Source organism: Delphinapterus leucas, chromosome 1 (genome assembly GCF_059928025.1).
Source record: "Delphinapterus leucas isolate spDelLeu-1000000601 "Yukka" chromosome 1, BTC_Dleu_Yukka2, whole genome shotgun sequence".
Lineage (NCBI taxonomy): Eukaryota > Metazoa > Chordata > Mammalia > Artiodactyla > Monodontidae > Delphinapterus > Delphinapterus leucas.
Genome location: NC_143129.1, coordinates 76074054 through 76099403, shown reverse-complemented (window position 1 = coordinate 76099403; position 25350 = coordinate 76074054). Strand labels below are relative to the sequence as shown.

The 25350-nt window shown below is 53.5% G+C and overlaps 1 protein-coding gene across 2 annotated transcripts in view; it reads left to right on the top strand.

The window, feature by feature from the left end:
• KIRREL1 (kirre like nephrin family adhesion molecule 1) overlaps positions 1-25350 on the top strand; it is a 102621-nt gene that overhangs the window by 58517 nt on the left and 18754 nt on the right. For both annotated transcript variants that reach the window (XM_022559430.2, XM_022559431.2), the window contains exons 2-3: positions 21908-22057; positions 23887-24036. In XM_022559430.2, the coding sequence (XP_022415138.2) occupies positions 21908-22057; positions 23887-24036 (300 nt within the window). The remainder of the gene's footprint in view (positions 1-21907; positions 22058-23886; positions 24037-25350) is intronic.

Sequence of the window (25350 nt, the reverse complement as noted above, 5' to 3'; positions counted from 1 at the left end):
CAGTGAACAAATGACATTCAAGACCTGCCACAATCTGATGCCAATCTACCTATTCTTTCTTATGTTCCATAAACAGTAAAAATATGGCCCCTTATAACTGCCATGCACATGTAGCTTGCGAGTGCATTTAAGGGGATTATCACTTTTAATCCTCACAGCCCTGCCCTTCCACAAGTACCCAGAGCTCCAGCCACGCCAGAATATTCCCCAGACACACCATACTCTTCCCCGCCATTGTCCTCAGTGTGCGTTGTGCCCAGAATCTCTTTCCTTCTATACCTGCTGGTTCGGGACTTCATTTTACCCTTTGCACTCCCTCCTCTTTTCCTGCCATTGGAATTAATCACTTCTCTCCTAAACACCAAAGCTGCTGATTGGCCTGAGCCTTAGATTTAACTAAAAGCGGTTTATTATAAATGCCTCAAGAGCAAGGCGGTGCCTTGTTAGTCCTCTTATCTCTATGGTAAAACTCTGGCACATAGTAGGTCCCCAATACTTGTTGCTGATTAGAATAGAATAGAATTGAACCGGATCAACTGCTTAGGTTTCAGGATTCTCCCAGTTTTTGCTGGAACCACAGGCAGAAGGGGATCAAAGTGGCAGGAATGGGTTGGAGCTGAGGGTGAGTGAGGGTAGGACCAGGGGCAGACTGCTTCAGCTTGACAGAAACCCTTCCCCAGAAGTTATCAATAGGATTCCTCGCCAACGAGTCGCCTGTGGATGCTTACGGAAGCATGATTATTGCTATTATGTAATTTTTGATGCTCCCAAACAACATGCTGAGTGCTGAGCGACGTGCCAATGGCCAACCTAAGCCCGTGCCAGGAACTCCTCATGACATTTTCTCACGGTGGTTCTTGGAACCCATTCCCCATCCTCCTACCATCTCGGGGGTTGGAAGGCTTCTTACAGATCTTCTGTCCAGCCCGTGCTCTTTATATGAGGGATCAGGGGCCTGGAAGGAGTGCTGGCCCCACCACCGTCTCCCTGGTTGTAAATGGCAGAGCTGGAGTTCAAGCCAATTCTTCTGATTTCCAGCTGATGCACTTTTTGCTACTCCCTCTACTAAAACCTGCCCCCACCAAATTGCTGTGAGAGTCCCTCGTCGTCTTATCTTCCTCCATTCTGTTCAATTCAATAAATATTTATTTTATGGAGTATCCACTCCTGCAGAGCAGCCTGTGCTGGGGAATATTGAAACAAGAGAGAGAGAGATGGGGAAGATGAAGTTCCTCATCCTGACAAGTTTACTGCCTAAACTGTGGGTGGGGGTGGGGTGCGATGGGCGGCACACAAGGGGACCTTCCTTTCCTAGAGGACTTCATGTTGCATCGTCAGACTCATTTCTTCGGGCTATCTTGCTGCCCCCTTTCCCGGCCCATCCACTATCCCTGTTTGACCACTGATGAAACGGGCTCCGGGAGGCAGAGCTGCCACTCGATGGAACTGAAGCCCCAAGAACTTGCCATGGCGCCATCTGCCTTCCCCTCTAGATGAAAAAGAAGGAGGGAGCTTGGGGCTGCCTAGCCTATTCCTGGCCCACCTGAAAAAGGTGGGAGCTAGGGAAGGGACCACACTCAGGGAGGGGAGGGAGCCTTTCCTGAGGTCCAAGAGCCTGACATTTGCTGTCGTCCCCAGCAGCTGTTCACAGCTCTGCAGCTCTGTGTGCCTTGCTACCCTTAGGCCCTCGTCCACTTCCTTCTGGAAGAAACACAACTTTAAGTTGTGTTTCTTTTCCTTTACGTCTGTGACCCTAACAGAGTTGAGGGTTCCAAGAGAGAGAAACTGGCTGGTCTGGGGGACCTGAAGAGTAGACAGCTTTGAGGAAGAACCGAGGAGGAGTTTGCGTCAGCAACCTGGGCTCCTCCAACCTCTTGGCCAGAGCGGCAGCCCCTCCCGGTGCCCTGGCCATCCAAGCACCACCTAGGGAGTGCCAACACGCGATTAATTTGTGTGCCTTGCAAATACGTTATTGGCATCTCGTGGTGTTGAAAGTCATGTAATTATGAGCAGAATTTATATGTCACCAGAGCCGTCTGGGCGCCTTCCTTTCGTCTCCTTCCAGGCACTGCAAATATTGAAGGCTGGCTTAGAAAAGAATCAAACCCACCCGCCTTTATATCTTTGCACCCTGTAGATAAGGTTTTAATTGAAAATCGGTTCGTCTGTTCCCCGTGCCTAATTACAAGCCGCCTGCGCTGCTAACGGAGCACACGGACACAAGCCCAGCACCCTCCAGGAAGACCGGGCTGGGTCCTGGGATGGGGATGGCAATGACTTTGGCAGCTTCTCCTCTTCCACATCTGCCACGTGAGGTCCTCTGATTTCTTACTGATGAGTAGACACTGGTCTTTGCAGGCAGGACTCTCCCTCACCTCCCTCTTCCCTCCCTGTTTCATGGCTGGTGATTCCCAGTGAGGACAGGATGCAGCTCACCGCCTGCTTCCTCCCTTCTGCCGAGGACATACTCCTCCCACTGCCCCCATCCTGCCCGCTCCTTTCCTTCCAGCCCAGTTGGGCAAAACACCTCCCTGTTTGTCAACATGGTTCTCTTTTCCATTTCTGGACCTGCCTGGAGGCCTCTCACCCGACCCAGAACACTCATCCCAGGTCCTCATTGCTCTCCTTCCCCAACGTGCTCCGTCCCATCCTCTTCCGTGTAGCCCCTGCAGTAGTGACTTAGAGCCCGTCGTCCTTCTAGACCTGCCCCTGTGTGTCCATCCTGAGAACTTGCCCCTCCCATCAGACTGCAGCATCCTCCACCCTCTGTAACTCCTCCTGCACCTGAGGAGGTGCTCAGCAGTGTCCCAGGCTGAGGGGCTGGGTCACAGGCTCTGTCTGCCTTCTGCCAGGGACTCGTGAAGGTCGATCAGGTGGGAAAGGCAGGGGTCAGCTTGGCTGCCTTGCCTGGGCGGAGCCAGAGTGTTTGATTCAAGGCCCCAGGCACAGGAGGAGCACCCCGGGACCTGCTGGGCGTGGGTGCCCATGGCCTCCACCCTCAATGCCCTCTTTTGGCCCCCGGTCACATGTCACTGCTGTCACATTTGGCTCCAACAATCATTCCCCTGCTGGAGAGCAGGAGGAAGAATTCATTTCCCAGCTTCAGCCAGGAGACTGTGAAATATGATTTCTGAAGTGTTAATAATGCATCACGTTTAGATAGCACTTTACATCTTGCAGAATGGCTGGCTGGGTAGTGGGGGTGCTGGCAGCCTGGGCTTCGGGCTGGCTGCCGAGTTTCATTTCAGTACTTCTCCTCTGGAACACATGCCTACTCCTTGGTGCCTTAGTTTCTCTTTCTGAGACAGTCTTGGCCTTCTGCCAGGTATGGAGGTGCCTCCCCTTGTCACACCCCAACCCCTGCTTCCAGACCTGCATTTCTCCTTCATTTATCGCCTTCTAGAAAGCCCCCAACATTTCTTTATTCATTCATCAAACGCTGGTTAAGGGACTGTTTTGTGCCAGGGCTGGGGATGCAGAGATGTTACCGTCTATGGGGGCTCTTGGGATTGGATGGGATAGAGGTGTAAGTCCCCACCCCCCCAGCACTGCAGCCTAAAATGAAGGCAGCTGAGGGATTGACACCCATCCTCCCCTCTGCTCTATTTTGGGGATATGGGGTGTATGTGTGGGATGCTCTCTGCAGGCTGCCAGACCTCCAGTAGCTAACTCACTGCTATGGACTTGGAGGGGAGACCCTGCTTTGTCTTTGGTGGTCTGCTTAGAGCCACTAAGCTTTTAGGGTCCTTGACCTCCCAAGAACTGGAACGTTTCTGAGCCCACACACATCAGCCCCCGTGCCTTTCACATATGTGTTTGATAAATAGCCTTATCTTTTCATTCCGTTCCAAGGCATTTCATAGACCTAGAATATTCCCCTCTATCCATGTCACTGAACCCTTTTGCACTTATCACTCCAAGGGCTTGGGAAATCTCTCCATTTCCCAGGCCACATCCATAGCCACTGCTTCCAGGAAGCTTTCCTAGAGTGATCTGAGGAAAAGAGAAGGCATATAATGGTTATGATTGTTACCCCAAGTTCCCTCATGGCTCTCACCTAAAAGATAGCTGCCCTTGACACACTGGAGTCCCAGGGTACCGCCCTCTCTGTAGCAGCTGGCCCTTGAAAAGTATATGGAACTTGTTTTTATAAAATCATATTTATTTTTTGGAGACCTGGATTTCTCATTTCTAGGAGTCCTGCCCTGCCATCAACTGTCTTTGTAACATCTTTGGACCACAGTGTCCTCATCAGGAAAATGAGGCCATTGGAAAGGGCTTTCTCTAACAGTGTCTTTGATGACACCCCTACTTCAGACAATTCCTTGGTGAATTATTAGGTCAAGAGAAGGAGCCCTTCGGGAAGTGTGTAATTGCCTTGCAGCTAATTGACTTCAGAGAGCAAGTTGGGGGGCTGTGTTTTCCTGGAGGGTGGCTTGCCTGTACTGTCTGCAGTGACTTCATAGATTGCTCCTGTTCTCAGTCCTGTCTGTGACCCGTGGGTCTGATCCTGAGTGGAATCTCCCAGAGGGCCAGGCCTGGGGCTTTGTGACCTTGTTTGCACTTCATCCTGCACCACTGGCTGGATGCTAACTCAAAGCTTTGAGCGGCCGGGGATGAGGAAGACGCTTCTCCTTGCCCTCAGCCCTTCTGACTCCTCTCACTTCCCAGGAAGACAATTCCTCACAAAATTTTCCCAACGGGTTGCGCTGCCGCTGCTGTTGAGCTGACACCGTAGCTGATGAGTTATTAAAAATCCTTCATTATTATTCTGTACTGTCGCTCTCCCTCCTCCCTCCCTGCCCTGCCCCAGGCTTCCAAGGCCCATGGCTGTCACTGAGAAATGCCTGGAGGCCCCAGCCAAGCAGAGGCAGGCTTTTCCACTCCCTCCCTCAAAGTGGCCCCCACAGATGCAGCAGCTGGCCAGAGGCACTAGGTCTCACCCAGGGCTGGGGATTCTCACACCGGGGTTCCGATCCTGCTTTCGGCAGAACCTGGGGAGCTTGTGCAGGCGCTTCAGTGCTCTGAAGTCTTTATATCAAGAAATGGTTGGAGAGGAATCTCCCGAGGATCTTGGTTAGAGAGACATCTCAGAGGTGTGCACATTCCAGATGACATCGGGGACCCGATGCTTCATCCCCTGGGGAAAGAGGGACAGGCTAACTCCATCATCTCACTCCCTGAGCTGTGGGTCCAAACCCAGCTCACCCATCACACTGTCCCGATAATCAGATTTGGCTACAGCAAGAACAGAGCAGAATACTCAGCTCCTCTCCCAGGCACCGCTGCGACAGGTCCTGAGAGATGGGGAGAGTCTTGCCTGGTGGAGGAAGGAGAGCCCAGAGAGAGCTGTCCCTGTTCCAGAGTCAGGTGGCAAATAGGCAGAGTCTCCGAAGCAGCTCTGCACCTTCACAGCACCCTCCCTGCTGCAGGGCTTCCCACAGGCACCCTATGAAGGGTTCCTGCACCCTGTGTCTGGACAAGTGATTCCCAAGGTCGGAGCTGTGAGCGGGAACATAGATGTTGGGTCTCTGGCTCCTGAGCTGGAGTCCATTCACTTATTCTCTGTCGCATTTCTCTCTGCTCACTCTTGCCTCTTCAGATCTGAATCAATCACTCTTCTTGGGGTCTCAAGCATTAGGTTCCTTTTGCCCCGAACCTTATAGGCATGCTCCGTCCCACTTTCTCAGACCGTGGGGCAGAAAGCTCTGGGCAGCTGGGCCAGAGCCGAAAGCATCCAGAATTAGCCTGAGAATTCAGGGGCGATGTTCCCACCTTGTTTTGGCCTCCAGGTTGAGTTGATGTCTTTTGTCTATCTCTACCTTTGTTTGCCCAGATGAATTTGAACCATCTATCCAGAGGTGTGGAGGCAGAAAAAACAGAGATTGGAGTTAATGAAGTGAAATTGTACTTTAAAATGGTGGCCTTTAGGATTGGGATAGGGATATAGTGAGAGCTGGGACTTGGGATTGACCAGTGCTCAGTAGGGGTCAGGCTGGAAACAGGGGTGACTGTTAAGGGCAAGGGTTAAGGTTTGGTTTCTGTGTTCACGTATTCAATAAACATCTGTGGATCACTTCTGCTGACCAAGCCCTGAGGGAATTGGAGATGTGTTGCCTTCAAAAAGCTCATGCTCTAGTTGAGATTTGGGGTTAGAATGACTGTTAGGACAGGTCTGGATTGGAATTAGTGTTGGGTTGTGGCTGGGTTCGGGGTTCCTTCTTGGCGTGAGTGTTGAAGGAGAACTGAGGGTTACATGCTGTGTGATCATACAGATTGGTGTGTGGCTCCTGTGTAAGTTCCCTCCTCCAAGGCTCTGCTCTTAAATTCCCCCCTCCCACTGCTTACCCAAGCCTGTCCCTGCTGTCTAAGACATCCCGGACTTACTGGAATCCGTTTAATGACAGCAACCATCTGCTACCCCTCCTGGTGATCAGCCCCTTCCCCTTTTTTTTTTTTTTTTTTTTTGCGGTACGCGGGCCTCTCACTGTTGTGGCCTCTCCCGTTGCGGAGCACAGGCTCCGGACGCGCAGGCTCAGCAGCCATGGCTCACGGGTCCAGCCACCTCGCGGCATGTGGGATCTTCCCAGACCGGGGCACGAACCCGTCCCGTGTCCCCTGCATCGGCAGGCGGACTCCCAATCACTGCGCCACCAGGGAAGCCCCCCCCACCCCTTTCCTCTTCTGTTCCTCCTTTTGCCTTTCTTGGCGGGGGTCCTGCATCCTGCCTACCTGGGCGGTGGGGGAGGCCTGATATTCCTGTCCTCTCTCATGGCTCATGTCCTGGGAGTCTCTGTCCCTCGCCCCTCCACCATCTCCCTGACATAGGCGCCCACCCCACCCTCCTTCCCCTGTACACTGCCCACCTGGCCCAGGCTCTCCCACTTCTGTGCTCACATATGTGGGACCCTCTGTCTCCAGTGGAGTTCTCATGATTCTCTGGCCTCCTCTCATTTCCTCTCTTGCCCTTAAGCAACATTTCCTCATGACTCCCTCCCTCCTTCTCCTTTGATCCGTTTTCCAGGGTCCTGTCAGCAGTCCCCTGTGGCTCTGATTTCACTCTGCCCTTCCTTCTCTGTTGATTCCCTTCAGAGAACCTCCCGCCCCATCCCTCCAACTCACTGCCTCTTGGGCTGGAGAAATTTCTTTTCATCTCCCCTCATCAGTCATGTGGGGCCGTTCCCTCACAGGACACCTGCTCCTTCTGGCAGCCCAGCCAGGAGCAAGTGATTTTTGTTAGGAAAAGTCATTTCCGTGGGATGCAAGGGGCTGAGGAATGCTGGAGTCGGGGCATGGGGTAGGCAAGTGGCTCTTCCTCCCTTGTTTCATTCCAGGGTGAAATAGCTGGACTCCAGGGCCATCACTCTCCTCTCTCCGTTAGCCCCATGCCAAGATTTAGGGGGTGGCTGGATGAAATGCCAGGATCTCAGGAGTTGCTTGAGAAGGAAGTTCCAGAATTATCTGAGCAAAGGTCACACCGCTCCCATCACCAGCTTCCATTTCAGAGAATCTGCACATAAACCTGATGAGGGCCGGGTTTCCAGAGGCTTCTATCTGTTCCCCACTGTCCTCCCTGTCTTTTTCTTGCTCTTGGAGCCCTCCTGTGCTCCCATGAGAACCTTCTCCCACCCCACACTTCCATCCTTCCTTCCCAGGGTTGTGAGCTTGATTGACTCTGATACCCGGGGAAGGCATAAGCCGCTTGTTGGAATGCACGGCGCCCTGTCCCCCTCACAGGGAGATAATCGAGGAGGAATATTGGCTGGTCCAGGAAACGAGGTGATAAATTTGTTGTGAGATTGGTGTCACAAGCAATCAGAGGGAGCTTCTCCCCATCCACGGCTGGGCAGCTAAATGAGAAATCATTAGGTTATTGCAGAGACCAGGGACAACAGAAGTGGGGGAAGGAGAGGACTCCCCTTTTCACCTCCCCATTTCCCTGGGGGGCAACACAGGGAGATCAGAAAGGGAAAGGAAGAATCAGAGATACAGAGAGGCAGGCTGCTTTCTCCAAGGCTACTCCTATACCTGAATGTCTGTACCTCCATCAGTGATGTGCTCCTGGCATCTCCTCTGGCGTCTGGGCCGTCCTGAGGCTGACACAGAACACAGGACAAAGAGACAAGTGAGCAGGGTTGGGTGTCCCCAGGTCAGTGAAATTTTTGTAGAAATTTTGTAGTAGAAAAGTTGAAAAGGGCACGTGGGAGAAGCTGATGCGGGCACAGGCCAGAGTGGCTGGTTTGGAAGAGATGGGAGAAGAAAATCAATACCTTCTTTACAACCCCTCTGGGAAGACTGCCTGGAGGAGAGGGATTTGAAGGCTGCGTAGCAGACACTGGATGGGTGTAGGTGTGTAGCAGACACTGGATGACTGTAGGTGTAGACCTGCTAGGAGATGATTGGGTGGTTGGCATGTATACATGTAGGGTGCTCTCCCCTTTCTGCTAAATTCCTGCCTCATTCATGGAAATAAGACCATAGAGCTGCCCTGGCTTTCACATGCTTTGGGGTCCTAGGAACAGACATCAGTTTGCATGGCCTTGAAGAGAAGGTGTCTCCATGAACCCTTGCGCTCTACTCCCAGTTGGTCATCAGCACCATGTCCGCCATCAATATCCTGTAAACTTCCAGCAGTGGTTAGATGAATGGTTTTGGTGTCCCTGTGCTTCCCCTGTTCTTGGGGCATTTGCGTTTCAGCTGACAAGCAAACTGAGTCAGGTGGAACAGGAAAGGTGAGGAGCAAACTGTGAAACCAGCGTTCGTTAGCCCTGAAGACCTACCTCTGGGTGCTTCCTGCCCTATGCCGGCCGCTGCCGATTGAATGCTGCCATACTGAGACCTTGCCCCTCCAGCTGTTAATTACAGAGCCTCCACTGCCAGGCTCCCTCAGCCCCGTGCAGCAAATTAACATTCTGTGCCCCTTGCACGTGTAGAGTGAACCGAGTTAGACGGATCGATTGAGCTACCAGTTGGAGCTGCTTTTACTTTTATGCAGGATTGATCCAGATGACCCCAACTTGGGGCCTCTAGAAGCGCCTTTGCGGGAAATCTTTTTAATGGAGATTAATTGGAAAAGCCTCAAATGTCCTAGTTACAGGCAGAAAGTGCCCCATTCTCGCTTTTGGTGGCTACGTACCAACACTTGTATGTAGATGTGCAGTCACACGCACAAGTTCACTAGACACAGGAATGCACACAAGGACACACACACCCTCACACCACCAAACAGCCGCCTTAGTCCTTCTGATTCTTCTAAGCCCATCCCCGAACCTTACCAGGTGGACACGTGGTGGCTCTGTGGAGCTTGGATCAGCCCCAACTTCCACTTTTGTCTTTCTGAACCTGGACCTCTTTCTATGTCTATGTCCAGTCTTTGTCAGCAGCCTAGAAGTTTCTGGAGGGCAGAGACTGAGGAATGCCCAGAAGGAGAAAGTGTTTAATTTTTAAAGAGGTACGACCTTGGTTCTGACTTCTTTATGTGCCTGAATTCCAGCCACTTCCAACTGCTTGCCGGTCTTTTATGTCTCCATGTCTTGGTTCATGCAGTTCCCTTTGTCTCCAATGCCCTGTCCCCCAGCTCTCTGGCTGTTGATATCCTTCTTGTCTTCAAGGTTCAAGGCAGTTCTAATCAGTAAATGTGTATTTATCGGATACCTACTGTGTGCCAAGCAAGGTGTCCAATGTTTAACTTGTATGATGTAGAAAGGACCGAGAGCTAACAAAGTCCAACAAGATAGGGGTCTCGGCCCAAGGGAAGACCAGGGTGGAAGTCAGACATGTGAAAAAAATGCAGTCTATCCATTGATGTAATGCCCTTTCCTCCACATCACTCCATCAGGACTCTCATCATGCCATACTGCCCGGATATGCGAGTATGTCCACCAGACTGTAAGCTGGGTGGTGGCAGGACCAGGTCTGTCTTGTTCACTTTACATCCCAGAGCCCAGGACAGTGCCTGGTTTGTAGTAGACTCTCAAAAAATATTTGTTACATGAATGAATGAATGTTGAATTGACTTGACTTTCTCTGGGTGCAGGTGCCTTATCCATTAATTCAGAGAATCAAATGACAAACATTTATTGAGCACCTGTTGTGTGCAAAGCACTTCTGTACTAGTCACTTTGGGAGACACACAGCTAAGATCACATCTGTTGCCTCAAGGAGTTTACAAGCCAGAATAAAATACAGTATAGCCACAGATGAAACTACAGGTCTCAAACTACACGAAACGTTGACGTTTCCTGATTAATTGCCATGGGACCAAAGTCTTATTTATATCCTTGACTGCCAGCCTAGACAGTTTTTTGAACTGTTCTTTTCCCTGTAGATGGCTCTGTTCAGAATTCCTTCCTTTAAACTTTAGTTCTGCAAACCATTTCAGTCCACCTTGATCAAACTGTTATAAATTGATTATTTGTTAGGTGTGTGTCCAAAGTAAGGAGAAAATATATGAGGTGTGTGAATAGAATCATAAAGCACCAGAATTGAAAGGGATCTTCAGTATTACCCAGGACCTTCTGGAACATTGCTGTCTGGTGGTCATCCACCCTTATCTTGAACACTTTTAGTGACAGGAGCTCACTGCCAGGTGCTATTAGATAGTTCTTATATGAATTAAAAAATCTGCTCCCCTAGGGGTCACAGCCATTAATGTCTGTTCTGGGGGTTTGTAAGGAGGGCTCGGTGATGGGGCCTGGGGTCGTGGAGCATGTCTGCCAAGGCAGACTTTCTCAGAGGCACTAGTGCAGAGCCAGGGCCAACGTTGAGAGCACTCATCAGAGCCCCATGCCTTCCCAAATTAGTTGCTCACCTGGCTCATAGAGTCAGATAGTCCATCTGGAAGTCCTAGAGAAATCTGCAAAGTCATCTGTGATGAAGGGTTCCTGACTCTGGAAGGATATTAAGATCTAACACCTGGATCTGATCTGCTGCTATTTCTTTCTTTCTTTCTTTCTTTCTTTCTTTCTTTCTTTCTTTCTTTCTTTCTTTCTTTCTTTCTTTCTTTCTTTCTTTCCTTCCTTCCTTCCTTCCTTCCTTCCTTCCTTCCTTCCTTCCTTCCTTCCTTCCTTCCTTCCTTCCTTCCTTCCTTCCTTCCTTCCTTCCTTCCTTCCTTCCTTCCTTCCTTCCTCTCTCTCTCTTTCTTCCTTCCTCCCTCCCTCCCTCGCTTCCTTCCTTCCTTCCTTTCTTTCCCCTTTAATTTTGAGGTGAACAGGGGCCTGAGGTGATGCAGACATATAACAAAGCTGATTAAACTTTGAAACGGAGAAGTGTTCCTAAGAGCTCCTGTCAGGCCTCAGAAGACCCGGATTTCCTGCCGGCTCTTTTGGCTTCAGCGGAAAGGAGAGAATGCCCTCCTTTCTGCTGCCCCAGCCCGTACCTTTCTGGATTTCTCAGAGTTAAGGCTCTTTATTCTGGAGACTGTTCCTAAAAGTGCCAGGAGACCTCTATGGACAGGGTCTGGAGACCAGCCTTCATTTCTTCCTGGGCTTTGAGCCTGCTGGGGGCTCTCAGGGGTACAGTTCTCGCTACTCTCAGATTGTACTCTGAAGCCATATTCATAGCATGGTAACTAAGAATGTTAAAGCCAGCTGAGGGAGCTTTCAGAGCAGAACTTGCAGGGTGCCTGCGCCCATCTGCCTGAGGAGGAGCCAGAGGGGAGGGGTGCACTGTAGGAGGGGGGAATGTGGTCAGACCCCAGGATGAACTTTTTGTTTGCCTGGGGAAAGGCAGGGTGGCGGGGAGCTGAGGAGTGGCACATTGGTCACCTTCCTGGTGGGCGAGGATGCACTAGCCGCCCGGGGGCGCCTGTGGGAAGGAGACGAGGGGCAGCAGTTATCTGGGCCCCACTTCATTTGTGGGGAGACACCAGGGCCTTGCCCTCGGCTGCCTTAGGAATTACCTCAGATACAGCCCACCTCATCCTCTCCTCCTCCCCAGCCTTGGCTAATCCTTTCAAAACTCCCTTCCATTTCTCAAGGATTTCACTCCTTTCCTTTGACCTAAATGCTCAAGACCTTTCGATGAGGCCCTAGGGAGATGATCCACCCCAGATCTCCCCGCCCACCCGCCTGCACAGCCCCCAAAGCTGTGCTGCCCCCTGCCCTTCTCCGATTTCTTTCCTTCTCCTCCTGTGTCCTTATCTTCATCCTCGCTTTCCGCTCCCAGATGGTCCCAGTACTTCTTTTCCTGACTCTCACTCCCCATTTGTATCCATCGTCCCTGCCTTCTCCATAGCTTCTTTCTTGCAGTTCCTTCCTCCCCATCCCCATCCCCCCTCTGTTCCTTTTATACCAGTGTCACTTCAGCCCTTCCTTCCTTCCTAACTTCCTTCCTTCCTTCCTTCCTTCCTTCCTTCCTTCCTTCCTTCCTTCCTTCCTTCTTTCCTTCCTTCCCTTAAAGCAATCTTTTACAGCGGGCTTCCCTGGTGGCGCAGTGGTTGAGAGTCTGCCTGCCGATGCAGGGGACACGGGTTCGTGCCCCGGTCCGGGAAGATACCACATGCCGCGGAGCGGCTAGGCCCGTGAGCCATGACCGCTGAGCCTGCGCGTCCAGAGCCTGTGCTCCGCAACGGGAGAGGCCACAACAGTGAGAGGCCCACGTACCACACACACACACACACACAAAAGCACTCTTTGACAGCCTCTTTGTCACTCTTCCTGCCACCAGCTTTCTCCTCGTCTGCTTCGCTCTCTTTTTTTCTGTCTGACTCCCTCTCCCCACCCTTTTCTCTATTCTCATTTTGTCTTTGCACGTTGGGCCATCTCTTTCAGCGTCCTGCCTTTTAGGACTTGGGGACTGCTGGAGAGCCAGGCATTTGGGCCCCTCCTCCATTTGGTCTCCTTCCTTTCCTGCCTCCCGACCCTAGCCCTCTGGGGCCTTACTCTGTCTCCTTCAGCCTTCTCTGGCTTTGTGACTGTTCTGCCCTCTCTTCTCCTTCCCTCTCTCTCTTCATCTTTTGCTGTCTTTCCTCTTATCCTCTGTCTCTTATCTGAACTAAGTCCTTGCCGGCCACCTGCCTCCTTTCCCTGCACTGCCCTTCCCTTGCCCACTGAAGCCAGATGGAAATTCAGTTTTTCAGCAGAACTGTCCACCATCCCTGCCACCCCCCTTTCTCCTCCTGCCTGTCATACCTGCTCCAGCCAACCCCACTTGGGCTCACAATGCCATCGTCCTTCCCATAAAACACTCTCAGGGTCCCCTGCCAGGGCATATTTGCATAAAGTTGTCAGATCAGGTCTGGTCCCGGCGCCTCCGGCTGGCAGCGCAGAGGGGGCTGGAGGCCCAAATGGGGCAGGGTGGAGGGAGCGTTTCCAGCTGCACCTGCCTGTCTTTTTTAGTCCAGGAGCTCAGCGTCCTTGTGAGTGGGTCTGGGCTGGCAGGTCACTTTGGAGGCTCAGGATTGCCTGTTCTCTATCCTCTTTTTTTCCACCATGAACCTAGTGGAAGGGGACGCAAGGAACTCTGATGGGGAGTTCCTTACAGAGGAAATCAAAGAATGGCCTTTCTTTCTGATGCTGGATGCATCCTGTGGGTTCTCTCAGCTGCTGTCTTAGTGTCATAAACCTGCAGCCCTCCCTCTACACTCCTGCTGGAAGGAAATGCCAGGATGGCCCCAGGTACACCAACTCTCGCACTGTCTGCGGTACGGGGCTGAGTTCTTGGGAGTGTCAGCAAGGTCTGGCTGAGGCCCCAGGAAAGCAGGAGATGCAGTAGAATGTTAGAACATCAGAGCCAGAAAGGTCCTTCCGTGCCTAGTACTTCAGCGCCCTCTCATTACAGTTTAAGGAAGCTGAGACCCAGAGAAGTGAAGTGATGCCCCCCACAGTCACGCAGCTGGATGGGGCAGAGCCGGGACCAGATAAGCCCACGCCTCCTGACTTCCGGCCCAGAGTGCTCTTGTCTCTGCTGGCAGGTGGTGCTGGGCCAGTTCCCCTGGCCTCTTTCAGGGTTCTGTTCTTGCCTCTTTCGGTGAGTAACACACTGGCCCAGACCAATGAACTCCTGTGCCCTGTCACTATGAATACCAGAGCCCCACGGCCGGCCTCTGCAGCCAGCCTCTCTGGTCTGTTCAATGCAAGGAAACCAGGCCAGATTGTGGCCACTTGTAAAAGCCCATCTGGTCCCTGGAAAGATTCCCCTTCAGCTGTCCCTACCATACCCCAGCCTTGGAGATAGACATCGGGGTGGCTTGGCCAAGCAGTTTGTGGGGAGGGAGGAGAGACTGCTTCTCCTGCCTACGGCTTTGGCCTCCTGGGATGAGAAAGGACCAAAAGTGGGAAGGGGGTGAAGGTAGGTGGGCCAGTGGAGCCGAGGTGTCCGCTTCTGAGGCCCCTGCTGCCCACTGTGTCTTTTTCACTTCACACTGTGAGATACTTTGGTATGGTAAATGCTGGTGGGCAGCAGATTGGGGGCCATAATAGTCCTTGAATGTTGAGGAACTTGTCTTTGGGGTGTTCATCTGATGTCCATATCACAGACCTCTACTCACAGCCAAGCCTGAGCTTATCTGCTGGGAGCAAGTAGGTGCAGCTTTCTGACCCCTGACCCCTGACCTCTCAGAGGAGGGGCTTATAGTCTCTAGGTCACATCACATTTGGACACTTTTGGATTCTGGGCTGGGCTCTGTATAAGGCAGAGTCAGCAGACCCACACCCCTCATGACCAGTCGGCTGGGCAGGCGTGGTACTTCCCTTCTGGCAGCTTCTGGTCTAAGGGTTCTGAACCTGCTTCTCTCTCTGCCTCTATGTCTCTGCTGTGGGCAGCCGGGGTCTCTGTCTTTCTCTCCTGTCCTCGTCCTCATTCTGCCCGCCCCAGCCAGTTCGTTCCTCCCCCGCCCCCCACCCTGCCCCAATCTCCCTTCCTCCCTTCTCCCCTGCCTCCTCTGTCAAAAGTGCAAATCTCCCTTCCTCCTCTCCTTTCCCCTTTGCTGGCCCAGCCCAGAGAATTGCAATCCTCTTTTCTCCGTGAGAGAATCCAATGGACAGGAGGGGCCCTCTCTGGCTGTTGTATTTTTCATAGAGCAGGAAGGGGATGGCTGGGGTAGTGGGGGAGAAGCTCTTGGGGGAGGGTGGGAGAGCGAAGATGTGAGGGCAGAGAGAGGGAGGGAGAGTGGCAGAAGGAACAGTAGAGTGTGGAGAGATTTAGTTCCATCTGAAAGCTGTCGGTGCGAATCAAATTCTTCCCTTTGAACCAGCAACGATCTGGAGTGGAGAGCATGGGGACTGCTCCGGCCCAGGGGGTTCATTACTTCTCATTTGATAAATCCGGGGAGACAGGGCTCGGCCTCCACCACCCCTGTCTCCTGCAGCCCAGCTTCCTTGGCGTCTCCTGTGTTTGCCTCCACTCCCTCTCTTGTTCCCAGCTGGCATAGCAGGCAAGGCTCCGGGAACATGACCATCAAGGTACATGTGCCAAGACATGGGTGCAGAAACTTGTACTTGAATGCAAAGATGCAAAAGACTGTGTGTGCGTGTGTGTGTGTGTGTGTGTGTGTGTGTGCGCACACGTACGCGCGCACCAGTGAACGTGTGCTTATGTGCCGTGGTACATATGTGTCCACAAGAACTCCACAGCTGTGTCTGAGAATCTGTAAGCATTCCCAGCCTCTCTACGATAGATGTAGAGGTCAATTCCTAGTTCTCAGTCAAAAATGGGATTCAACCTCTCTGTCCTCACCAGGCCTTTGTGGGAACCTAGTCCCCAACCCCGGGGATAGGCCCAGCAGGAACAGGAGATGTGTTCACACACAGAGATGGGGATAGGTGGCCTCTCCTGTGCTGTGCTGAGGACGGAGCAGGGAGGTGGAGAGCAAGCAGAGCTGGAAGGCAGTGTCACCCCAGGAAGATCAGCGTTGGGAAGGAGAGGGGGGTGATGCTGAGAGACGAGGAGAGGGTGTCCTAGTGAGGGGACAGCGTCAAGGGGAGACAGAGAGGCCCCAGTTTGCACAATGGCCAGAGTCTGAGCTAAGAGGCCCAGGGGGTGGTGAGAGGTGGAAGGCAGCAGTAGCCACGCTGGCGAGATGGCATTCCAGGGGAGCCAGGTGTTCCGGCCCCTCGCCTTGCTTACAGGCCCCGACACTTACCAGCTGTGTGCCTGGGAGGAAGTTGCTTATCTCTCTGAACCTTAGGTCCTTATGAGGGATACTAATGGTACCTCCCTCATCATGTTGTTGTGTACATTGAGTGAACTAGTCTTCGTGAGGTACTTGGCACAGTGTCTGGCGCTTCATAAGCAGAGGCTATATTATTGCTACCACTTCTACTGGTGGGCGTTGGCGGCTTAAAGGGTGACATTTGCGATTGACTGAAAACCTCTTTAGGTGCCACTGATGGTCCTGCCAGCCTTTGGAACCACTCTCCCTTCATGTAGGAATATTTACATCAAGCCTTCTCCGATGGTTGGTTGCAGCATGCGGGGCAAGTCCTGCGTGGCTATAGGGTACAGGCCGGCCCCCAGATCTCAGGAGGGAGCAGCGCCCTCCCAGGAGGTAAACACAGTGAAGATGCAAGTCTGAGTATAGAGTGGAGATCGGAAGTAGCAGATGGGCGCAGAGCTTGGGGGCACCAGAAGTCCTCTGGGGTGGAGGCCATGAGTCCAGTGTTTTCAGGAAATACTTCTTGGATATTCCCATAGCACGGCACAGTGCCTAGAGCGCTATCTCTGCCACTTCCTGTCTGGGTCTTATTTCCCTTTACTGTAACATGGAGACCATAACCGCCACTGTGCCCTGTATTATAATGATGGGAACGGTGTCTCTAAGACATCTGCACTGGTGCCCAGTCCATAGTCAGCATCTTCTAATTGGGAGTTAGCATTATTAAGGAACATTGCTGGGACTGAAGGGACAAGAAAGGTAAATCCAAGCAACTCTGTTCTCCAGGGACTCCCAGGAGACCGGGAAAGACAGAAACGCACACACATGAGTAACTTTTAATCCAAGGCAGGCTGTGATAAGTGCTATAACCAGAAGCCCAAACAATGCGGAATAAGAAGAGGGGAGGGAACCATTCCAAGGTGGAGGCCAGAGGAGCTTTGTGTTATGGGGTGGGATGGTGAGGGCCAGGGTTAACCTAGAAGGAAGGAGGGCTGGGGGGGAAGCTGGTGGGAAATAGGGGAGGAGCCCAGAAGCCCCACCCCATGGCACCCATCTGGAATCTGAGACCCCCCAGCCTTCTGGCAACACGTCTGAAGGACGGAACCAAGCTGGAGATGAGGTCCTGGCCCCCTGTGGCCACATTCACCATCACCTTCCTGCCTTGGCCTGGGTCTCTGTGGCGCCTGGGCGTCTTTGTATCACCGGGCCTTTCCCAGTGCTTTTCTCTCTGTTTCTCTGCCCTGGGCCTGTGTCTTTTTCTTTCCTGGCCTCTTTCTGAGATCTCCTCTTCCCTTCCTGCTTCTCCTCCAGTCTCCTTTCTCTCTTTCACTCTCCCTCTGCCTGGTCTGTCTTTGTCTCCGCTTCCCGGTGTCATTGGCGCCTCTGCCAGCCTCCCCATCAGTCTGTAAGTGTGTGAGTCTCCGTGCGGCTGTGTACAGCACACTTCTTCTCTGTCTGCCTTCACAACGGCTGCTTGAGAGCTCACCAACATCTGTGATGGTGTCTGAAGACAGGGAGGCAGCAGGATGAAAGCAGGCGGGAATTCACTTAAAAACACACACGCGGATTTGCACTCGCCCCAGACTGGAGTTGCCAGGGAGGCAAGGCTGCTGATTCAGTGCTGCTGCTGCTGCTTTGGAGGCTGGTCTTTTGTCACCATTCTGTTTGTGTTCAGGCTCTTCCTGAGTCCCATCCCACATCCAGCCAGTCCCCTGCATTTTGGTTTGCCCTGGTTTTATTTCCTGGAAGTGGGGTGTCAGCATCTGGCTGACATTTCACCACCACCCCTACCCCCCAGGTTCCAATGCAGACTCTGCTCCGTGTCACAGGTGTCGCAGACGTCATGGCGGGTGGAAGGCCCAGGCCCCCGGGACCTCTGAGGCATGTGTGTGTTCTCTGATCTGTGTGTGTTCTTGTGAGATCACTGATGATGGTCCTTGGTGCCTTCTTGACATGTACCCAGTACCTCCTTTGCATTGGTAACGCCACCTCTGCCCTTCCTGTTGTGCCTGTCTGATGCCTGCACTCATGGCTCACTTTCTAGGCTCTTTTTCTCAGCAATCCCCATATCCCCTCTTCACCCATACCCGTCATTGCACCAGAAACTTCCAGAGTTCTGTTTCCCCCCTACCTGTCCCAGCTCTGCTCCACACTCCCTCCTTCAGGGAGCCCCCCAGGACTGCCCCCAGCACCGTTCCTCCCCCCCCCCCCCCCCCGCCAGCAGGGAGAGCCCTGTCCCGCCCCTCCACTCTCCTGCCCTGTCTGCCTTTACCGCGGTCTGTGAGCCTGACCTAGGGAACGGGGTGTTTTGCCTCCTTCCCTCGATGGGGTTGCGCAGGCAGGACTGTTCACTCAAGCATTTGCTCATTCTCACTCCATCAGTCCACAGACATATTCGCAACACCTGCTGTGGGCCTGGCAGCCAGGCCCTGTGCTGGGTGATGGGACTGGTGCTCTGAGTGACACAGTCCAGACGCAAGGAGTTTCCCCTGGGCTGGGAAGGGGTGGGCAATGCAGCGTGGACCTACTATAGCAGAGGTGGGAAGTGAGTACAGAGAGCTCTGAGGGCATGCAGGCAAGCAAGGAGGACTTCACAGAGAAGGTGACTATTTGAATCCCAAGGGAAAGGGAGGGAGCAGTGTTCTGTCCAGGAAAGGCCTGTGTAAGGACCTGGAGACAAGGAGAAAAGCCTGGAGTGGGCAAAATAGGGAGAGTGGGACTTGGCCATGGCAGGCTTGGGGCTTTCTCTTAATCTTGATCCAGGTCAGGACAACCCGTGGGCATCTGGCCTCTCTCTCGGATACTGTCTTGGCTGCAGGGGCTGTTTTGGGGCCAACCAACATTGCTTGCCACTTTTGCAGGCTCAGGATCTACACGGCCTTTCCATCAAGTTAAATTCCTGAGACCCCTTGTTTCCCCTCCTCTCTGGACTCTTTTCTGGGTTATTGCTTCCATTCCCCCGTCTCCAAATTGCTTCAACCAGGCCTATGCCAAGAGGCAACTATTTCAAAATCCGCAGGACGACAGATATCTTCTTTGTCATGTCATTGCTCATGTTTCCACCGGTCCCTCTGATTATCTAACTGCCCAGGATAAATAGGGTCATAGCTACCATTCAGTGGGCACAGGCAAGGGAATGTACCAGGCATGTCATCCAGCTCATCCCATTTAACTCTTCAGCAGTCCAGGTAAGCGTCATCATCCCCCAGTTTACCAGTAAGGAGAAAGAGGCTTAGAGAGTAACTCGGCCACAGTCATACTGGTAGGAAGTGGCAGAGGCACTACGCAAACCTAAGTCTGTTTCCTAAACCTCTGCTCTTAAAAGGGAGTTTGCAATACTTAGTCTAGACTTGTCACAGGTACAGGCGAGCACACGGAGGAGGCTGGGATGGGGCAGTGACAGCCCAAGGTCACACCACTCCTCCCTCCGGCAAGATGCCCATCGCTGACTCTGACTCCACTCTGACTCCATCCTGCTGCGGGATGAGCTGCCTCCTCGCTCCCAGTGGATGGAACCAGCTTCTCACTGTCCTCGGGAGACTTCAACAGGACACCAGGGTGTCCAGGCCCCACGCAGAAAAGCTGTGAATATAAATTCCATCTCTGAGCCAGGGCTCACAGGCCACTCTACTCGCAAGCCCTTGACTTGGGCTCTGGGGGCTGTGGGAAGGAGAAACGTGAGTGTGGAGAGTTTGCAGCCTGTAGCTGCACTAGAGAAATGCGCAATGGTATGAATAAATTTGAATAATAATGAGGGCAATGCCTGAATTAGTAATGCCGGCTTACTCACCTGACCCACCCCTCCCCCAGGATCTCAGCTTCTGCCACCCTAATCCCAGGAAATATGGGTGAGCCTTTTCCTTTCCTTTAGAAGACATGGATGGGCCGTCAGGTCAGCAGAGTTGGGGAGCTGCTGTTTCTAACTTCTTGACCCCCTGCAAACCCAAAGAGCTGGATTTGCACACTTAACCAAAAGAGGCTGCCTCTTTGTATTAAATCATATGCTGGCATCAATCCACTCCTATCTGCGCCCCCTCTCTCAGTCCTCTTTATGTGCAACTACCAATCTGGTTGTCGAATGTCCAGGGAGGTTCAGAGAGAAAAGACAGCATGGCCCTTGGCCTTGAGGAGAGGTTCCCATTCTAGTGAAACAGATAAGGCAAACACCATCACCCACCAGCTGCCCTCTACCCCATGGCAAAAAAAAGCATGGGCATAGACTGATAGCGTGAGACAGGAAATGCCATGGATAGAACTGTGACAGCAGGGCTGAAAGATGGGACAAGCTGGAGGTAAAGATCAACCTAGGAGGACTTCCTGGGTGAAGGGAATATGAGGCAGGTTTGGAAAGAAGGGGAGAGATGGAGCTGGAGGAGGAAAAAGAAGGGAGGTGATGAGAAGACGAGGGTCCTGGTTTTGGTGTCTTAGAGGGAGGTCTTGGAATGGCAGGGGGACAGTTCTGTTTGCTTACACACGGGAGTGATGGAGGATCAGAGAGATTTTGCAAAGCTGGGTTTGGGAAGAGTTGGATCTGGGGACTGTGGCCTCTGCAAAGACTTGGGAGCTGGGGAGGGAAAGAAGGGGGAGGAGTCCCCAGAGTTCCGGGTAAAACTGATTTGGGTTACAGTGTGTGACAGATTGGGGACGTGCGTGGGAAGCCCCAGACCTCTCCCTGTGCTGTCCCGCAGCCCCTCCATTTCCTGGGGCCCAGCGCGGGAAGCTGATGGTCACAGCATGGTACCAGGACTGCCCCACCACCGGGCTGACCAGCGTTGGCTGGAGTGGGTGGGTGGGAGCAGTGGGGGGAGAAGAAACCCGCAATCCAATTCCCTGCTCCATTTAGGCTCCACAATTAAAGGCAATTACTCTGCAGTTCTCTAATCAAATGCTCCCGGCCGAGCTGCCAGTGGGCAGCCATGTGTAGCTCCCGCAGCCAGAGGGAGAGCGGAACAAAGTCACATGGCCTGTCAGCTCCCACGGGGCGGGAGGCCGGGCGTGTGCAGGTGTATCCGTGTGTATGCACTCATGCCCTTGGAGCTTGGGCGCAAGGGGTGAACACACGGAATGGGGAAAGTGTGCAAGAAGTGGGTTCAGAGCTACTTTGTTTAGGATTCACCGTCATCCAGGAAGCTTATATGCGTACACGTGGACGTGCCCGTCCCTTAGAACCTGCCTTTATGTACCCGATGTGTTCAAGGGGGAATTGTACCTGGCATAGTTGTACACACATGCGCGACCTCACGTTGGCCACGTACACAAGTCCAAGTAGGGGTACGGTGGTATATTCATGTCTCAGGGATCGTGGGGGACCGTGGCATCACCACAGCATGTGTTATGAAGGTGCCACCCATTGACGGGGGTCTGGGGGCAGGGGAGCGAGGCTCAGGATTTATCCCTGCTCTGTCCTTAACTCACTGGGCGTCCTTGGGAAAGTGAGTGTCCTCTCTGGGCCTCAGTGTCCTCGTCTGTAAAATGAGAGGGTTGGACTAGCCTGGTCTCTAAGGCCTTTACGTAACACTGCACCACTTTCTCTGCTTGCTGAGTACTTCAGTTCCTGAAACCCATTCCCGTGGGCCACGGAGGGAGGAAGCAATCCAGGGCGAGCACACGGCATCTTGGAGGGAAGGGGTTGAGGCTGAAGTGGGACGGGGGCTGAAGTGGGACGGGGGCTGGAGGGTCCATCTTCCCAGCCTTCAACTCTCTCTCTCTCGGGCCCGGTGCAGGGTGGAAGTGGAAGCCTGGGAGGCTCGGCCTCTTAGTGGAGCCCTCTCTCCTCACTCATCTCCTTACCCAGTACCGCTTTGGCCTTGCCAGGGACCCAGACCCGCTTCAGCCAGGAGCCAGCCGACCAGACTGTGGTGGCTGGACAGCGGGCCGTGCTCCCCTGCGTGCTGCTCAACTACTCGGGGATCGTGCAATGGACCAAGGATGGGCTGGCGCTGGGCATGGGCCAGGGCCTCAAAGGTGAGTGGGCCATGCAGCCAGCCAAGTGTCCAGACTACCCCATCTTTTCATCCCTCCCCCACCAACAGAGACCCCTGGACCCAACATCCCTTCGTTCCTCACCACGTTTCTTCTCTGTGCTCTAGCCTCCCCTCTCCCATTTCTGTGTGAGTCAGTCTCCCTCCCTCTCCTCCCGAGCTCTGTCTCCACTGCTTTCCAAAACCCACAGCTCTGCCTTTCCTCCTGGCTGTGGACTGGCTCGTGAAAGGCCACGGGAAGCCTGAGAGATCAAGAGAAACCAAGAGACCTTTACATAAGAGAGCTTCAGACAGACAGACACCACAAGGGGAGCTGCAGGCAGCCAGGTGAGGCAGGAGGTGCTGGGAGACTCCAGAGCCCCCCTGCTCTTGCAGGGGGAGGACACAGTAACTTCTATGTTCTATGTTCCATGCCAGGCTGGCTTTGCTCCAGCCTCTCTCCTGCCCCATGCCCGGGCAGTGTCCTCTCAGTGGTTACAAATTCATTTTACTATCAGCCTGAGCACTGTATTTATTCATTCATCAAGCCTTTATTAAGCACTATGGAGCCACTGCGGAAACAAACATAATGTGCTGGGGTGGGGAAACCCTCCTATATTCCAAAACAAGCAAAGATACTTTTGGAAAGGCCGCCTGGCGGAGTGGATGGGGAGTCAAGACCTGCCTCTGCCACCTCCCAGCTGGGTGACCTTAGGAAAGCCGCTTCACCTCTCTGGGCCTTAGTTTACTACTGGGTAAAACAGGCATAATAGTTGTGGGTCTGCCTGCCTTATGCACGCGTTTGCGAGTTTTGAACCCAATGAGACAATATGCTTTGTGAAAACACATTGCGTACTGTAAAGCGGTGTAATGGTGAAAGTAGGGAGGGATGGCGTATTTTTATTCTTATTGTTGTCCAGGACTTGAGGCTATTTGCTGCGGGCTCCGTGTGTGAGGACAGGCAGGGGAAATTTGTCTGTATAGAGCAATCTGTATGAAGGAAGGAGATGGGGCTGGCGGATCTACTGATGATAGAAAGAGAAAGAAACAGGGAGAGAGAGAGAGATCAATAGATATGGAGTGAAAAGAATCGATAGCCTCTGGACAGAGGGAGATGGTGGGAGGGAGCTGATGGTGGGGACCACGGGAGAGGAGGACAGAGTGTGAGGGGGTGGGCAAGAGCCTGGAGGACAGAGGGCGAGGGAGACTGGATTGCAGAGGCCAGAGGCGTGGCTTCTGCAGGGGACGGGACTCTTGGTTTCGGGGCTCCTTCAGGGAGCTGGCAGGACCCTGCCTCGTGCAACCCTCCCTAGGCAAGTGATGGTGAGACCTTAGCCTGCCTTGGGCTTCCCTCTGGCCCTGGTGAGCTCATGTCTGAGCTGTGATGGCCTATATTTCTTAACGCCCACACACCCTCCCCTCTTTCTCTCCTTTTCTCCCTGCTGTCTCCCTTTTTTTTTTTTTTCCTCTTTCTTTCCTATTATTATGGGAGACATTTGTCTGCAAACAGCTTCGGAGATTTCATCTGCTTCTGCTCATCTCCCCCTTCTGCTCTCCCCCATCACTCCTCCTGCTTTGTGGCTCCCATCCTCACTGTAGGAGGTTGTGACGTCACAGTGTCTGCACGGGGACCTCTTCCTCGTCAAGGGCCCCTGGTGGGGGGGGGGGTCCCAGGAGAGGGTGGAGGGAGGAGTGGAGGGAGGAGTGCTGGCCCTGGAATGGGATGCGGACCCTGACGTGGGGAGAGGATGCACCCTTGTGGGGCAGGGTGGTCCAGGTCGATCCTCAGGTTGGGGCTGGGCTCACCTGGGCTCGCCCGTTCTGTTCCTGCAGCCTGGCCACGGTACCGGGTCGTGGGCTCTGCAGACGCCGGGCAGTACAACCTGGAGATCACAGATGCCGAGCTCTCTGACGACGCCTCTTACGAGTGCCAGGCCACGGAGGCCGCCCTGCGCTCCCGGCGAGCGAAACTCACCGTGCTCAGTAATAACCCCCGACATCCTGCAGGGCCCCCAGCCTCCTGTCTCTGTCTCTTGGCATCCTGGCTGTCCCCCCTTCTCCAATTTCCTCTTTTATTTCCCAGCTTCTCCCTCTCTATTCCTGGCCTCATGTCTGCCCCCACTGACTCCCTAGCTTTCCCTCCCCAAATCCTTTAAACTTCTTCCAAAGCCAAGTTCAGATAGAAGAGGAAAAAATGGGCATGTGGGCACCCACTGCTGGACACGTGGACTGTGTGAGCTCTGGCATCCTCCCTGCCCCTGCCTGTGCCCAGGCCACGCAGGGATGGGGCTCAGCCTTCTGGATACAAAGCTCTCCCCACCAGAGTGGGGGCATGTTGACCATGGGGACCGGGCCTCTCCTGGCAGATGGGCTTGTTGGAAGCTTCTCCCTTCCTCTCCCTCTCAGCTGCCTCGGAGCCCCAGAAACTACCCCCTCGGCTCCTTTTCCTTGAACTCAGCCCCTCTTCCCTTCGCTCCCTCCTTTCCCCGCTCAGCACACACCCCTTCTTCTCTGCTTCACCTAGAGCCCTCCTCAGGGAACAGGGAAGCAGGACGGGGCTTTGAGGGCTGAGAGCGGGGTGGGGGGACGGGGCGGGCAGGGGTCCTGGCTGAGTCTGCAGGAGCTGCTGGAGGAGGACTTGTCTCGGAAGCCGAGCCCCCCACCCCCCCACCCCCCGGCTGCTGCCCACGGGATACAGAACAGATGTCCCTCTATGGCAACACCCAGGGCCATTTGCATAATGAGGGGATTCTCTCCTGCACGCAGTACGGAATGAGGCCAGCTCTGACACGCCTTCGCCTCCTCTGTTCCGTGCCTTCCCCTCCCTGGCGGTACCTCCAGCTCCACCAGTCTTTCTGTCTCCCTCAAGCTCTGGTGCTCGGGCTGGGCCTCTGCCTCTGCTCTGCTCGTCTCCGGCCTGGCTCTGTCTGCCTGTGACCCTCTTTCTTCCTCTTTGTCATCCACTCTGTCCCTTTCTTTTTTCCTGCCTCCACTTGATCTGTCCTGCTCCCTCTATTTTCTCTCCCCAACCCTGAAATCATTGAAGTGGGGGACACCCCCAGGAGGGATGGAAGGAAAGGAGGGGGGAGCTGAGATGAGTGAGTGTGGACACAAGGAATGTTCTTACTTGGGGGAGAAAGGTGAGAACATGACAAGTCATCTGAGTGTGGTGGGAAGAGGCCTGGAATGGGAGTCAGGAGACCTGGTCCCTTTTGGCACCATGACCCGGAAGAGGTCATAACCTCTGGACAACAAGTTTCTCATCGGTAACATGGGCTGCCAGCCTTTTCTTAGCAA